The sequence below is a fragment of the Plasmodium inui genome (genome assembly GCF_000524495.1).
Source record: "Plasmodium inui San Antonio 1 unplaced genomic scaffold supercont1.1, whole genome shotgun sequence".
Taxonomy (NCBI): domain Eukaryota; phylum Apicomplexa; class Aconoidasida; order Haemosporida; family Plasmodiidae; genus Plasmodium; species Plasmodium inui.
The window spans coordinates 341,745-358,384 of NW_008481835.1; the positions used below are offsets into that span (position 1 = coordinate 341,745).

The 16,640-nt window shown below is 42.4% G+C and overlaps 4 protein-coding genes across 4 annotated transcripts; 1 reads left to right on the forward strand and 3 right to left on the reverse strand.

Moving 5' to 3' along the window:
- Positions 1-21: 21 nt before the first annotated feature.
- Positions 22-1,458, reverse strand: C922_00084 (hypothetical protein; the record flags this gene model as incomplete). Its single annotated transcript, XM_008815701.1, has 3 exons — positions 22-996; positions 1,137-1,400; positions 1,438-1,458. The coding sequence occupies 3 exons, from the start codon at positions 1,456-1,458 to the stop codon at positions 22-24; spliced, it is 1,260 nt and encodes a 419-aa protein (XP_008813923.1).
- A 458-nt stretch (positions 1,459-1,916) lies between these two features.
- On the forward strand, positions 1,917-2,859 carry C922_00085 (hypothetical protein; the record flags this gene model as incomplete). The annotated part of the gene is made up of 3 exons (XM_008815702.1): positions 1,917-2,006; positions 2,215-2,289; positions 2,509-2,859. 3 exons carry the CDS (start codon positions 1,917-1,919, stop codon positions 2,857-2,859), a joined length of 516 nt encoding a protein of 171 aa, XP_008813924.1.
- Positions 2,860-3,059: 200 nt separating this feature from the next.
- C922_00086 (hypothetical protein) lies at positions 3,060-3,680 on the reverse strand (the record flags this gene model as incomplete). Its single annotated transcript, XM_008815703.1, has 1 exon — positions 3,060-3,680. The coding sequence occupies one exon, from the start codon at positions 3,678-3,680 to the stop codon at positions 3,060-3,062; it is 621 nt and encodes a 206-aa protein (XP_008813925.1).
- Positions 3,681-5,628: 1,948 nt separating this feature from the next.
- C922_00087 (biotin carboxylase subunit-acetyl CoA carboxylase) lies at positions 5,629-14,910 on the reverse strand (the record flags this gene model as incomplete). The annotated part of the gene is made up of 3 exons (XM_008815704.1): positions 5,629-5,878; positions 6,027-6,241; positions 6,349-14,910. The coding sequence occupies 3 exons, from the start codon at positions 14,908-14,910 to the stop codon at positions 5,629-5,631; spliced, it is 9,027 nt and encodes a 3,008-aa protein (XP_008813926.1).
- Between the last annotated feature and the right edge of the window lie 1,730 nt (positions 14,911-16,640).

Here is a 16,640-nt window from a genome sequence, read left to right on the forward strand (position 1 = left end):
TTTTTCTCCCCTCTGTGTGTGTCATCCATTTTCATTTCTTTTTTTTCCCTGTTGTTTCCCCCCCTTGCTCATATTTTTACTTAAATTGTATTTACTGGAGAAGCTGACGATTTCTCCATCGCTACTTCCGCCGCAGCTACTGCTGTCGCTGCTAAGAGGGTTTTTATCACTACGCTTATTAGGCGAAAGCAACGGGTTAGTCCCCCCCAAATTTGCACTTTTTGCGTTCTTTGCACTGTTGGGTACGTTCGAATAATTGGGGCTTTTTTTACGTGTGCCCATTTTTCTGCTCAGTCTATAAACTTGGGAGTTAAAAATGACATCCTCCAGCTCTTTGCGTTGTTCCTCCTGTTGGCTTTCCCTATTCCGTTCATTCATCTTATGATTATTTTTTTTTAAACTTTTAATGTTATCAATATATTTTTTAATTTTTTCTTTATTATTTTCTTGTTCCTTTTCTAAGATTTGGATTTTATCCTTCAAGTGAACTATTTTGGCACACTGTTGTTGTATTTTCTTTTTACAGTTTTCGTTTTCTTCCATTTTGTCCCTTACGACTTTGTTCAATTTTTGTGTCTTCTCTTCCAGTGCCGTAATTTTGCTGTCCTTCGTGTTTATATGTTCATTTATTTCGTCTTGTTTTTTTAAATTATTGGTTACGTCCTGTTTATTTTTTGCATTTTCGTTCCGCAGAAGTGTGATTTGTCCCCCCAGCTCTTCTATTTTTCCATGAAGAACATTTATTTGTTTGTCTCTTTCCTGTAGCTCTTTCAATAAATTGTCTTTTTCGCATTCCACTTGAAAGATGTGCGCACTTTTGCTTGTCCCCTCCTGTTCCAGTTTGTTTATTTTATCCTCCAGTTCGCTTTTTTCCTTTTTCCGTTTGCTTATTTCCTGCACGAGGCATTTCTCATTTTGCTTTAATTTCGCGATGTCCTTTTCCCTCTCGCTGCACATGCACTGCAGTTCTTTGCACTTTTTCACGAAGTTGGAGATCTGAGGGGTGAGAAGGAAACATGTGTGTCAGTGGAGGTATGTACATCATTGGACCGACATGTGGAAGTGTGCGTATGTCTCCATGTTTGTGACTATGTCTGCATACTTATGAATATGCCCGCCCCGGCGAATGCTCCCACCTGGGAGGAAAAGGCCTCGTTCTCCTGTCGCAGGCTTTCTATTTCATCCTTATTTTGGAGCAAAACTAAATTCAGCTCCTTTATTTTGTTAATTATGTTGTCCTCCTCTCGAGCAGTTCCATTTTTGCTCGCCTTCACAAACGAATTTCCGCTGCTGTTGTTGCCATTGTTGTTGTTGCTGTTGCTATTGTGGATGCTGCTATTGTTGACGCTGTTATTTCTGATGCTACAATTGTTGCTGTCTCTTTTTGTGTGCACTTGCTTCTTTTCTTCTGCGAGTGTGGAAATAAGCAGAATATACGTGAGTGGGGGAAAAACACATAATGTAGTGTAAACTCTCCGCACAGCCAACACGTGGGGATTATTTTATATATTTTTATTTTATTTTTATTTTATTTTTATCTTATTTTTATCTTATTTTATTCTTATCTTATTTTTATCTTATTTTTATCTTATTTTTATCTTATTTTATTTTTATTTTTATCTTATTTTTATCTTATTTTATTTTTATTTTTATCTTATTTTTATCTTATTTTTATCTTATTTTATTTTTATTTTTATCTTATTTTATTTTTATCTTATTTTATTTTTATTTTATTTTCCTATTATTTTAGTTTTATTTTAATTTCTTTTACGCCCTTGGCGCTACCATTGCAGCGTTCTGCCTAACTTTTTCCAGGATACTCTGGATTTGAGGAGCCTTTTTTTTTATCTTTTAATTTATTCATTTAAATTGAGAAAAGAAACATAACTTTGTCCTGTCGTGCCTATACTCGAAAAATGAACTATCAGGAATGCCTCCACAAGTTTGTTAATGCGCATTCGGATAATTTTCGGCAGAGTTTTTACGCCGTGGTGGAGAGTTCACAGGTGAGAAGTAAACTGACAAGGGGATAATAGGGAAGAGTTTCTCCTACATAATTGTGTGCATGCAAAACAAGGGGTAGACCCACAACATTTCACTTTAGTCGTTAACGTTCTTCATTAAAAGGTCCCCTTTTTTCGTAACGTGTCTGCCTTATGCTGTCTTCTTGGGATATGCCCCATTTTGTGTTTTTTTTTTTTTTTTTTTTTGCAGATAGAATGTCTTCAATGTCCCATAGAAAAAACGAGTACGGATAATTTCCTCATCAAAATATACATTAACAATATTGTAAGTTAAAGAAGATCACACGGATAATTGCCCATGTGAGGGTGGATGCCTTCCGCCGTGCGTGGAGTGCACGCCTTGTGGTGCGAATGAGCGGGAAGGAAGTTCACTCCGAAATGAAAATAATTGAGGGGTGTTTCTCTTTACGCGCATTTTAACTCACTTCTTTCATTTTGGCTGTTTTGTTTTACTCATTAATTTATTTTTTCCGCCAACACACAGATACACAACCTCCGGACGTTCCTTCTGACTTGCTTGAGCCGGTCGGTGGGGAATATTCTCCATAACACGAACGTAGACAAGCACGAAGCGTGTTCCTACCTTGCTGCAGACGACGAGGGGGCCAGCCACGACGGACAAGGGGGACCAACCGGGCACGCAGGCCAATCTGTTCAATCGGACGAAGGTAGCCAAAATGGCCAAAACTCCGCCAAACAGTGTTTCAACAAAAAGGAGGATTTTTTACGCAAGTGCAAGAGAGTTCATAGACTTCGGAAGAGTTTGGAAAATGCCCACGTAAGAACAGGGGACACTTTCGGCTTTAGGGACGACGTTTTGCGGCACTACATATGACGGTTCGTTTTCGTGTGTAGTTTTGGACTCTCCGTTCGAGGGCTCCCTCAAGGGATGAAAAGAAAAAAAAAAAAAAAATACACGCATTATGCATGATGCAATATTACTGCGTATGTGTACACATCGGATGTTACTTAGGGAGCCTCAGCCAATTCATGAAGAGAAACATCCACGTGTTGCGCGACATTCCGAAGCGGAGCCTAGACTGTTTTTTTCTTTTTGGTGGAAATGTACACATCCTCGAGGCGGTAATTCATGTACTTCTTATCCATCTCCTCATCCGTCCTCCTCTCGAAATTGTAATTAGACGTAATGTTAAAATTCATCATCTTATTAACACAGTCGTAAAACTTTTCCACATTACGCACAATGCTGGAAATTTTATTGTTTAGTAATTCCCCAAAAGATCGCGAACTGTAAATCTTGCCATTCAAAATACAGAACATCTGAATAACCTTTTTGCAGATAATATTCTTCACTTTATATTTATGTGTTAGGGAAATGTGAAAAATGGAATTTGTGTTGTAATAAATGTGTATGCTGACCGGATCATGCGGCTCATTCTTTTTTAAAACAGCTAAATTGTCGTAGGTGATGTCAAATAAGTATCCATCGTCGTCATCATTGATTATTCTCCCCACTCGTATTTTTTCATTTAACGAGAGATGACTTCTACTTGTGTAAAATGGACAAGTGTAAAAATAATTCAATGCATTTTCTCTATTATTCAATATGTTCTTGGATAAATATAGGTTATCAACGTATTCGATTTTGTTTTCCTTTTTAACCACTGGTTCGTAGTACTCCTCCGGAGCAGCCATTTCGGTTCTTCCGTTGGCCGCGAAGAGGACGGGGCAGTCAGCCAATCAAATCAGTTAATCACCTGATGAGCTAATCACCACCTTAGCAGGTTATTCGACCACCTCTTTCAGCAGCAGACCCGTGTATGTTCACACGCATACATATCTGTGCATGCACATTTCTGGCACAATTGACCATATTGCTTGCATTTCCCCGCGGGTTCAACCTTCACTTGTCCTAAATTTTGCATAATAATATAGGCGTTGTTCCGCTACTCCGAAAAAGAATTTTTTTCTTTATCCTTTTTCACGAATGTGTATTTCCCCTTGTTAAAAAAGTTTCAATATGGTACTTATCGCATGTGCGGTATACATGTACACGCAAACATAACCCTTGAATTCATTCAAAAAAAAAGAAAAGAAAAAAAAAAAAAGAAATGGTCGAGGGTTTCACTCTCCCTTTTTCCTGCGAATGCTTAAGCGGAGATGATACTCCCACGTACGCACGACTCCACAGTTGAGGAAAGGAAACGGAGCTCATTCGGTATGGACAATCTTAGGCAAAGGTATCGGCGCGCCTCTTGAAAAGGAATCCCCCCAATTGGTTGGAAAAAGGAGAAGCAAAATATGTATCTCCCCCCCAAATGTAATTAGTTGTTCCCTTCTTAGTTTTTTCCTTTCTTTTTTCTTTCTTTTTTTTTTTTTTTAATGCTTTCCCCTACATCTGTGTATTTTGCCCCGTTTTTCCCCCCACGGCACAAGCCAAATGGTATGAAGAGACGACACTATGATCGATCCAACAATGTCATTGCTGTGCATCAGAAGGAAAAAAAAGAAATAAAATAAAAACCGAACAGATAAAACCAGGATAGCGAAAATTACAGCAGTGTAATCCTGTACAAGGGGCGATGAGATTATTTTCTCACATGTCGCTTCGTTAAGTTTCCGGAAAGAACAATTTTCCATCCTTAAGTTATTCCTCCCGAAGAAAGGAAAAATCTGTACGGACGGCAAACCAAGAAGAAACAACGTCGGCACGGGAACTGATTAGTTACTTCCAATAAATGTGCTAATTGTTCACCGTTCCTCTGCCAGCATCTTAACGTACAATCCCGGCTGTCACCTAAGGGACAATCCACTGTTAACGCCATTTTCAATTTATCTCTTTTCAGGTGCAGGTCTACGCTCCTGTGCGATCAAGCAGCTCACCCGTTTGCTGACTTTATTTTTTCTTTTCCACTGATAAAATGTGTAGTAATACAGAACAGTAAAAAAAAAAAAAAAAACAGCAATAAAAAAAACAGCAATAAAAAAAACAGCAATAAAGACTACAAATAGAGAAAAATTAAATTAGTGTTAATCGCTACTTTTTAATTACATATCTGTTAACAAATGTTGAAATGTACTTTTCGCAAAGTGCTCGCGCGGAGGCTGAACTGCAAAGAGCGCATATTCATGTTTACACATAGGTGCACATCCGCAGCGCACTTCGAACTACGTATCTCTCCGCCGCGCAACACTTTGCCGCTTTCCTCCCCCCCCAGTTCATCCGAAATGGTTGGAGATAAAACCATACAGCCACGAATGAACGTAAAAATGGGCACAATAAAATGTAACCCTGAACAGGCAGAATAAAGTGGCACACTAAACGGGCACAGTAAATGAGCGCAATAGAATTAACACAAACACACATCCAGCATGTGCGTTTGCCTAAGTAAAGGTGACATTCGGGGGGGAAGAAGGCGCGCAGAATTTAAGAAAATGGCGGAGAATAAGTAAAAAGACGAGCAATATATAGCCAAGAAAAACACAACATAACAGTTGTTAATAAAAAAGGGAAAATGACAAATGGGGTGGAGAGGGAAAAAAGGCAGATAAGAAAAGGCAGATAGAAAAATTCTTATCTCAAAAGGTAGTGGCAAAATATGCTGCTTGAAAATCCTGTCGATGGATGGTCTTGCGTGCCGCCCTACTCGTGAGAACTTAGCTTGCTAAAGAGTTCCCTTCTCAGTTGAGGAGGCAACCTCTGAAAGGCCTTGTAAAACTCATCCAGTGTTTTCTGGTGGTGCAGATCCTCCGTTAATCGCTCTATATCCCTCAGAGTGCTTTCATTTAAAATTCTCCTGCACACTTCGTAGTCGTCTTCGTCCGAGGAGGCGATGTCACTGGTGAGTTTCTTGAATTCTTCACATTGGGTGAACGCAGTTCCGTATTTTTTGCTAAAGGGATAGGAATCGGGCAGTCAGTTATGCAGTTGGGCGGCTAGTTATGCAGGCGGCATGCATCTACATACGCATAAAGACAGATGGGCAGATCCGCAGATGCACACCCGTGTGGAAGTTTCATTTCTCCCGTAGAGGAGCCTACCTCAGCGTGCTCATCAGCAGCCGTCGCACGAGGCGATAGTAAAAGAAGGAACGGGCTTTCTCCCAAGGAACGATTTTCCTAATCACTCCCTTCGACTTCATGCATTTAGACACGTCGTGAAGATCTGCGTATCTGTGACAAACTTGCAAATAAAATGGCAACAGCTCCTTTTCCTTGTCCTCTATTTGTTTCTTTATTCTAGACACGTCATCCTCCTGCATTGGGGTGGTAATAAGTGATTGGTGAGGAGTGCAGGTGGGAACGTGGTGATGGGCGAGAACGGTGTTCCACTAGGCCGCTCGACCAACACGATGAAACCTACCTGCGCTTCCGCCAGCTGCTTGTCCAGAGAAATTATGGACGAGTCAATCCCATGCATCAGCTTCCTAATTTCGGGTAACCTGAACTTCACCTCGACAATTCCGGGTGGCTCCAAAATGCCGCCTTTACTGTTCGTGTCCGCATACATCTCGATGATCTGGCTATTTAGCGTCTCGTCCACAACAACCCAGGACCCACCTCTCAGCTCCCCCCAAATTGGAATGTAGACAAAAACGGCGTGTTTGTAATTAACAAGCTGATTAACAATCATTGACCCGAATTTTAAAACGCTGTTAAACATATCCATTGTGCCACCTGAGAATCCCCTCCAATTGGCAAAAACGAATAGGGGTAGATTTTCTTTATTAAAATCTTCAATCGACTGAGCTGTTTTGTATGAATTGTCTGGGAAGAAAACACATGGTGCGTGTGTTGACCTCACTGCTTTGGTCTTCAATGCTGGGTCGCACGGAACAACCTGCGTCACTAAATTTCTATTAACAGCTATTACTCCTACGGGGATGGAACCCAATTTCCCCCTTCCTGTTATTATCCCTTTTCCCCATTCATTCATGTATTCAAAGTAGCTATTTTTGTCTAAAAATCCCTGCTTCGTGTTTGTGCCTCTTATCAGATCTACTACATCTGCGTTTTCTATGTTATCCATGTCTATGTCATTAATTCTTTGGAAGTACATTTCTGGCGGTTTCCTCTTGAATGTGGGTTTGTTCTCCGACTGGGAAGCTTCCCTTTCGACGGTGTGTACCTGCTCCCCATTAGCCTGCTCATAATTGCTAAATTCACTTCTCTTCTCTCGCGCCTTCTCAATAACGTCATAGTAATGGTCACTTGTTTTCGGCACATAGGATAGCCACTTGAAAATTTTGTCGACACCATCCTGATCATTTTGAGCTTCCAATTGAGATATGCCATTCCTCAACATAATTTTGACACCTCCCAATTGTTCATTGCTGATGTAGACCTTTTCCCCTAATATTTTATTTAGCGCGTTAAACCCTGTTAGTAAAAGAGAAGAACCTTTTTTCTGGATGGTTCTTTTCCCGAGTCTAACAAGGTAAGCACCGATGCCAACACTTCTACCAGTAACATAGGATAGGGTAAAAATCTCATCATACGCTTTGGATGTTTCCCCAGCAATAAGACCACTCCCCCGTAGATTTTCCACTCCAATATGATTATTTAAGTTCCCTACTATACCTTCGATTAGGTATCTTTTTTCCCCATTTTGAAGAATTTCCTTCAAAAATATGATGTCTTCCTTGGCTATCCTATTTTTCACCTCTTCTGTTATGTAAATGTAGTCATACCCGAGTTCCTTCTTTTTTTCGTCTTTCCAACTGACTTGAATTTTATCCATCAGAAAAGGGTAGAGCCCAATTCTTGCACCTGAATTGCACGATATGTAAATGCGCGGAATTTTTTTCTCCCTGGCGTAGCTAGATATGGCGTAAAATAACTGGTCTTCCACGACACTAAATGAGCCACCATGCGTCGTTATGTCATTTATGATAAAAATTACGTCCCTTCCTTCTTTGTATTCGATTGTCCTCACGTTCATCAACAGGCCGATAACGCTCAGTTTGTTTTGGCCCACATTAAGCTTGTCTGACAAGTAGAGCGCGTTTCTTATCTTCACTTGTTCTGAGCTGAGGCCGTCGTGCGGGGGAAGAAACAGCCAGTCGGAATGGGAAGCGAGATGGGAAGTAGCATGTGACGTGTCCTTCTCATCCATATGGGGCGTGTCCTGCTTCGCGGTGTTCCCCTCTGCCGTGCGATCTCCCCCCCCCTGTAGTGCCTCCAAGTCTAGCTTAAACTCCCTGACGCTGTTCACATAGGTGAATAGATCCTCGGGGTCGCCCAGGTTCATCCTGTTTAGGGAAATATTTATAGCCTTGACAAAATCGTAGGCATATAACGTATCTATATCTCTAGCCCTCTTTCTTTTTAGGTACAACGCGTCAACATCAAAGGGGGGAACACTTTCAACCTCTTCGATTACATTATTTTCTCCGTCGAAGAGCACGTGCAGTCTGAGTATTTTCCTCGGTGTCAACTTGAGTCTCCCCTTGGAAGATTCACCTCCCTTTCTGTACACACATATGTATACATCGTTGACGTAATTTTCTAGAAGGAGCTCGTTATGCCTATTGAGGAAGTTCTTGAGTGCCTCTTCAATTGTATTTAATTGGTCTTTGTCCTTGTCTTCATCTTCCCCTTTCCGTTTCTTTTCATCGAGTACTACATGGTACGTTATGTAGCTGCTCACCTTTGCGTCGTGCACTTTCGGGTTCAGTCTAGCTATTGTTATATCGTTGACCGCTTCTGTGAACTCTTCCGTGAGTGCCTCTTGCAGCCGCGTCTGTTCCATCACAGGGGGTAGGTGTTGCTCCCCCATGGTGTTCCCCCCTTTTTTGGGAGTTTCCCTCACTAGAGACATTCGACCCTTTGGAAACTCACCCACATGGATCACCCTCTCTGCAAACAGCGATTCAATTTTGTTATTCTTTTTGTACCTCCCCAGGAATACCTTGGTTTCGTTAAATATTTTCTCATCTACACTTTCCAGGTCATAATTTTGGCAGCTCTGTTCAAAGGAGAAGATATATCTTTGGTAGGGCAGCAGATTTGTGCGTCGACCCGAATAGATCTCCTCCCCGCTGTCATCCTCTCCAACCCATTCGTAAACATCCCCGTATCGCTCCCCAAAATAGTGATAAATGTACAGATGTTTGCACTTATTCTTTATATGTCCTACACTTGCTTCATAGTCATTAGGGAAGCTCTCATTTGTGTTAATAATATGAATGCTGTTTATTCGTCGATCAGTGGGATTGATCCCCTCTTTGGCAATCAAGTCATCCACATGTACCATGCTTTTCTCATTTAGGATGAGTAAATGTTCTTCCTCCGAGTTGTTTATGAAAAATTTGAGGCAGTCGTCCCCCACTAGTTCTGTCTTGACATCAAAGTGTTTATACAGATTATGAGCGTATATTTCTAGCAGAGCGTTTTTATTTTCTGGGGTAAAGAGCGATGGAAGGAACATGTGCACGTCTGAGGGGCTTCCCAAAAATGTATTCACTACACGTTCGCAATGGTTCCTATAGCTGCTCGAAGTAGAGGAGGGCATAGATGCATCACTTGGAAGTTGTCCCAATCTTGAATGTGTAATGAAGCGCTTCTTTATCTTTATGTTCTCCTCCAGTTGCTTAATTTTCTCACCAAAATTGGCATTCCTATCGTTTAATGCATCCTTTACGAATTTCACCAAGCGCATATGTTCCGCGATGTGTACTATCGCCCTGGCGAGAAGGATGATGTTGCCGAAGGGTTTCCCTCTAAAAGATGTTATCTTTTTTAGTCTCTCCAGAAGGTCCTCTGGCATCTCACTCAGCGAGGTGAACCCACTGTCTAGTAGGTATTTTAAAACTAGCTCAACAAATTTTATGCTCAAATAGTTGTACGTATACGCATGTGCAATTTCATATTTTTTTTTCTTCTCATTCGTGATTCTGCTGTGCAAAATATCGTAAGCTTCTACCTGTGTGATGTTTTCTTTTTTGGCAAATAGCGAATTGTACTCTATAAATTTGTCCAGGATGTAAATAAAGTTAGCGTTAATGTTGTTTTTCTTTTTCTTCTTAACTAATTCGTTGAAACATTGCTGATAATCCTGCTCATATCCTTTTAGTAAATATTCCACTCTCTTCATATTGGGGATGTCTAACAAGAATTGTTTTTTTCTTGGCTCCTCGCCGGTTCTCGGGTGATCACTCGGAGGACCATTCGGAGAAGTCACCCCCGGGGTGTCCCCCCCCACTTGTGTGCAACTGTTCGAGGTGCAATTAGAAGAAGTGGCTTCTGATGTACTTTTTGACGCACTTTTTGATGATGCACTTTCCGAGGCACTTTTCCATGCCCCCTTATTATCGATGTCCCAGCTGAGGGTGCCCGCGTTGGACGCCTTCTCATTGGAGATATTCCTCGTAGACACAACTTCGCTCGACACATTGTCGTTACGGTCTGTCCTCTCGCTCGGTGAAGAGTTTTGGCAGCTTGCGTTAAGACCAGTGGATATGTTCCCCAGGCTTCCACTCCCCAGGCTGCTACTCCCCTGGTTGGCACTTCCCGACTCATCATTCACCGGGTGCGCAGTGGATGAGACATTCGCGCACTCCCTGGATTCAGAATTGGCGTAGGACTTGTTCGACTGTGCAACTGCATCGGCTTCCTCCTCTCCTATCTGCGCGGCTTCCTTCATATCTGCCTCCACCTTGACCTTCGTGTTGGCACTCGTGGGTGCCGCCGAACTCGCGCTGGACGAGCTGAGACTAGTCAGGTACGCCTTGACGGAGTTAAATTTTTCGTTCGCGTAACTCACTGCAGTGTGCTCTTTTTCATCACTGGCCTTTTTGCTCGCAAATAGGCGGAATATGTTTTTCCTCTGCTTTAGGAATAGCCTATTTTTTGTGATTCCTTCCCTGGATGACGTTTCTTCCTGTTCAAAGGAGGAGAAGGACGAGGAATCCTTCGACTTGGGGGCATCCACCACGTGTGTGTCCCCCGTATTTTCACCCAGACGATGTCTTCTACTTGGCTCATCGTTTGGCACAACCCTCAGTGTCTCTTCCTCGTCACGGTATGTAGCCCCCTTATGCAAATGACTTTTACCCCCGTTTTGATCGCTAATCGGCCAGGCACCTTCCGCAGACTCATCCATGGCGACAAAACCGAGGGGGACTTCCTCCCCCTTAAGGGGGTGCGGCAGTGGACTCGGTTCCTCCAACTCGTATGCGTACTTATTGGATAAGTCCAAATGCCCAGTGAAGGTTTTAATTTGATTTTGCTCTCCTCGCTTGCTGCTGCTATCAGGAGAGGTTTCCTCAATCACTCCCAGGAGGTCCCCTACTTTTACGATGGTGCCCTCAGACATCCTGTGCCTGAGTATACCCTTTTCTGTAGACTTAAAAGTCATAATCATTTTCATGGCCTCGACTTCTATGTAGTCCTCATTCTTCTTTACCTCCTCTCCATCCTTTATCAAATATTTTACAATTTTCCCATTCGTATTGGACACCAAATGAAATGGGTTACACATCTTGGGGATAAAAACACTGTCCTTTTCGAGATGCATGTGGATGCCTAAGCTGTCTTCCGAACATGTATACAAATAGGTGTGGTTCAAAAAGCTAGCAAATATTTTATTGTCCTTTTTGTCGTAATTAGCTAGCACTTCGATTTCCTGTTCGTTAATTTTTAGAGTATAAAGATTCTCCCCTGTATTATGGGCCTTAAAATTGTACCTGACATTTTCGAATACTATGTCGAACGTGTACGCATTTTTTACCTCCCTCTTCAGATTAGCGAAGGCATCATCTTCCTGTGGTTTAATTCCAATGTCCTCTCTACTGAGCGCATCTTCGATATCCTCTTTTTCCTTCGTAAAATGAATGAGCAGTTTAAAAATCGTTGCACACAAAATGATTATATGTACTGCGTTGTAATAGATATTTTTTTTCTTTTCAATAATTGTGTCCAACCAATTTGTCGTTATGTTGTTTTCAATAAATGGTTTACATTCCAGAATCTTCGCTAAGTATTTTGTCCCTGTTTTTATTTCCCCCTCTATGTTTAATTTCCTTAATGCGAGGATTAGATTTTTTCTAGCTACTTCCCTCGTTTCTCCTTTTGCAAAAATGTGGCCAATTTGCGAATCGGAGAATTCATGCACGGATCCATCATCGATTGAGAAGTATCCCCACACATCGTTCGAGTTTTGGAAATGAATTCTTTTTACCTTTCCTGAAGTGGGCTTAAAACTGTCGTTGCTATTTTCTGCAGTGATTCTGGCGGCAATCACGTGGTTGCTCACGTGCGGCCTGTTATTGTAGAAGTCGAATGGATGCATCTCTTCCTCTCTGGGGGGTGGGAAGTCCTCAGTTTGGTCTCTTCCCTTCTCGATGCCGCCTAGGGCCGGATTGCACGTCTCCGCGCGGGCGCCCTCCTCCCCACAGAAAGGGATGTTACTATCACTACGGCGGCTACTACCGCGGCTACCACCAGTGCTGCTCTCCCTTCTGACGCTTCTACTCGGGCTGTACTCGCAGGCGGCACCGAACCTGTGAGCGGCCTCCACAGGCGCACGAAGACTCGCCCCCCCGCCCCATTCCCCTATGCGATACAACCTCCTAATGTCGTCTATATTCTGAAGGGGAATTCCCATGGCGACCTGTAGCTGTATCGAAATAAGATTCGTGTTGGTGATGCCCTCGGACACGGGGTGTTCCACCTGCAGCCGAGGATTTAATTCGAGAAAAAAATATGTCTGCTTCTCCTGGTCATACAAATACTCAATGGTTCCCGCACCTCTATATTTTATCATCTTTGTTAGACGTATGGATGCCTTTTCCATTTCACGGAAAATATCTGGAGGTACAACTGACGGGGGCCCTTCTTCAAAAATTTTCTGGAACCTCCTCTGTGTCGTGCAGTCTCTTCCACTTAGGGAGCATACATTTCCATACATATCCCCGACAACTTGTATTTCGATGTGTCTAACATTGCTACAGACTTTCATTAAAAAGATTGGCGAGTTGGGTAATTCTATCTGTACTTGTGCGTAGGCTTTCTCTATTTCTGCTTCGTTCTCCACTTTCCGGATCCCTTTCCCCCCTCCTCCTTGAGATGCTTTTATCATAACAGGGTACCCAATCCGTTGGCACTCCTTAATGCACGCATCTAACGAATGTATCGTCGATTTATTGTATACCTCTTGAGTAATTTTCTTGTCAAAGTTATCAACACGGATGGTATCTCCACTCCACTTTACCACTGGTACGTTTACACTTTGTGCGAGGATATTGGCAGATATTTTGTCTCCTAGGGCTTCCATTACATCTCCTGTTGGCCCTATAAAGATGATGTTTTCTCTTTCCAGCATGGTGGAGAGTAGCGGATTTTCTGAGCAGTGTCCCCATCCTGGCCAGACGGCATCCACTTTTTCCTTTTTTGCTATATCCACTATTAGCGGCACATTGGCGTAGTTATTGATGTTCTTCCCAGGAGGTACCTTTATAACTTTGTCGGCCAACGAAATGTATTTTGCATTGCTTGATATGTCTTCTTCTGTGGCTAGCACTATGATCTGCATTAAGTTTTCCTCGGAGAAGGACTTAAATAGCCATTCCTTTATTGAAAGAATGCACTTCGTTGCTGCCATGCCATTATTTGCAATTAGTAATTTTTTTATTATCTTACCATTTTTATATTTTAGGAAATTAAAATATGGGTACCTTCTCTCTTCGATGTATCTTATATATTCCTGATGGGCCTTTTCCTTTGCCCTTTGTTTTTCTTCGTACGTTAGGAAGTCGGTGGAGTCGCTCGGATGACTGGCAGGAGAAGCAGTATCAATCCCATTGTGATGCGAACTCTGCGCCTTGGTACGGTGCGCCCTTCGCTGCAACAGGTTTGGTTTTATTTGCCGTATGGGAGAGTCCCCTACTGGGACGAGGCACACATCATTGGGGTTGCCACCTGCATGGTTATCTCCCCGATAAGCGTAGAACCTCTCTCCACACTCATCACCCCCACGGGTACCCCCCTCCTTTCGCGAGAGAAAATCGTTCTGGTCCCTAAAGCTATAGTACAGCCTGTTCAGATGTTTCTTCCTCTTTTTTACGTTCCCTTTGTGCATTCGTCTACCATCCGTTAGTACATCTCCAGAACGATCCTGCGGAATCATTACAGCGTCCCTCTTGGAGTGTATGGAAGAGGATTCCTTAATCAGTTCCATCATAGAAGTAAAATTGTCTTCTACGTTCTTTTTCCTTCTGACAGTCGCCTTGGCAATATCCCAATTTGAGAATACATCACACATCTTCCCTGGGCTGTAACTAACTTTATTCATATGAGAATTGCCGTCATTGTTCCCACTTTCATTGGTCATATTTCTTCGGTGGTGACATTTCCCTGGGCTGTAGTTCCTCTTTTGGTGATCATTCGATGTGACACTGATAAAGTCTTCATCCGTGTGGCTACTCTGGCTGCTAAGCAATTCATCTGCTAATTCTTCAATCGCGCTCGTTTGTTCAGTGCATTTCTTCTGGTGGGAAACTCTCTCCTGCGCGATGTCCTTACTTGAGTCCCATTTTTTTCCATTTGAAGACCTGTTTCTAGTGACGCGCGCGGAGCTACTCTCATTAAACGAAGAGGGTGGACTCTTCTTCCCGTTCTTCGAAATATTCGTCGATTTATCTCTACTTATCCGTCTATTATTCTTAAAAAAAAAGGAGTTTAACAGTTCGGTTCCCTTGGACACGAACAGTGGCACATACCTGCTCCTGGAACTCTCATGAAGAATATTCTTGGTTCCCTCTATTCTACTCTGATATGCTTCCCTCCTTTCTGTGTTGATAAAGTTGTTCCTATTGGCATTATTATGCATGTGTATATAGCAATTCGTGCTTTTGTGTTTTATGGGCTCTACAAGATTTTGGAGTAACAGAACAAGCGAAAGTGCTCCTGTGAGGCCATTAACCATTTTCTGACTCTACCCCATTTAACTGCCTTGCGATGCTGCCGGGTGCGCGGCGAGGCGTGCACACGTAAGGGACGGGCGATCTATGTGACTACATACAGCCTGCCTATATGCAGCGGGACTACATACAGCGTGAATATATGCCGCGTCAATATATGCAGCGTGAATATATGCCGCGTCAATATATGCAGCGTGAATATATGCAGCGTCAATATATGCAGCGGGACAACATACAATGTGAATATATATGTGTGCGTACGTGTAAGTATGAGAACTGGGCTATTTGCTCTACATAGACGCTGTCACTTTCCACGCGCGCGTAATTTTTTTTTCTCCTTTTTTAGCACATGCAAACGTCTTCTTCGTCGCATCAACCTGCCACCAGTTCGCAGCTACACGCTTGAGATTCCCTCCGATCGCCCTTCCGGTGGCTTCCTTCCGTCTGCCTGGTTTTCAGGGGCACTCTAAATGATTCGGCCCCTTTCGCGCGGACATGCCAATTACACGAACGAATTTGCTATTCGTAAAAAACAAACTTGGCGTAGCAGTTGCGGGACAACTAGTGGGAAGCCGCTGTCATGCGTCAGTTGCACATGCACTAATTGTGTGTCATCAATCGTATGACGAAGTGTGTAACCAATCGTGTGACGAAAGTCGCACCGCGAAAAGCTCGCCCTGAGACAACTCTACAAACAAAGGCTGCACGCGACGCGGAGCGAAAAAAAAAAGAAACTCACCCTTTGAGTGAATTGTTCTTCTTATGGAAAATAAAGGATCGGGAAAAGGGGGGGCGCAGTAGGGGGAAGAAAACAAAAAAAAAAAAAAAAAAAAAAAAAGAAGTGGTTTTTATTCGAGTGAGGGACATAAGTATCGAAACAATTCTCACGCACATGCGTAGGTACATACATATGTATCCATTTATTTACATATGTGTATATATCCACGTAAATTATCTGCGCGTGGAAGCACAACGATTTAACTATTTTCCTTTTCCTGGGTGAAATTGGGAAATTGCCACGGAACTGCAAAATCCTAAAGAGTGCACTGAAAAAAAAGGGCAAGTTTTTAAAGTATTTTTTCTTTCACAATTTTACATAATTCAATAAAAATCAGTTAACTTTTGGATAAATCAACCGAAAGAAGAAATGTAGATTTTTCCTCCTTCACGCTGTCGCGTGTAGAATCACATCTTTTGCAATATTTCTGCTTTCCTAAATGAGGCACGCGGACGTATGTACACATAAGGGGCGCGGCGTACACGAGGGTAAGCGTGCGCGGTGACTTTGAGTAAATTCGCTCAATCGGAAATGCAACACTTTATGTGTAGGTACATGCACATTTGCATACTCGCATTTATACCCTTTATCATGCGCCTGCGCACTGCTCCAACGTAGGCTCAACTGCATCCCACTTTAACGTTCCTTTCCATAGGGGTTATGTCCTATTTAGGCGAAAAAACAGAAAAGAAAAAAAGAGCGACCCCCTGGGTACGCATTAATTTCACTACATAAACATTCTCTGCTCCTCGAAAGAACAAATTTGTAGAGCACATTTTGGAGAAACTATCCCTACATAAAGGACGCAAAAGTGCTAAATAAAAGAAAAATATGATTGGTAGCAACATTCTAGCGCACACCACTCAAAGGGAATTTTGCCAGAAAAAGAAGAAAACAAAAATGGACGCTTAATTTTGCTTACCCAGTTGGTACTACATATTCGGATAAAAGACAGGG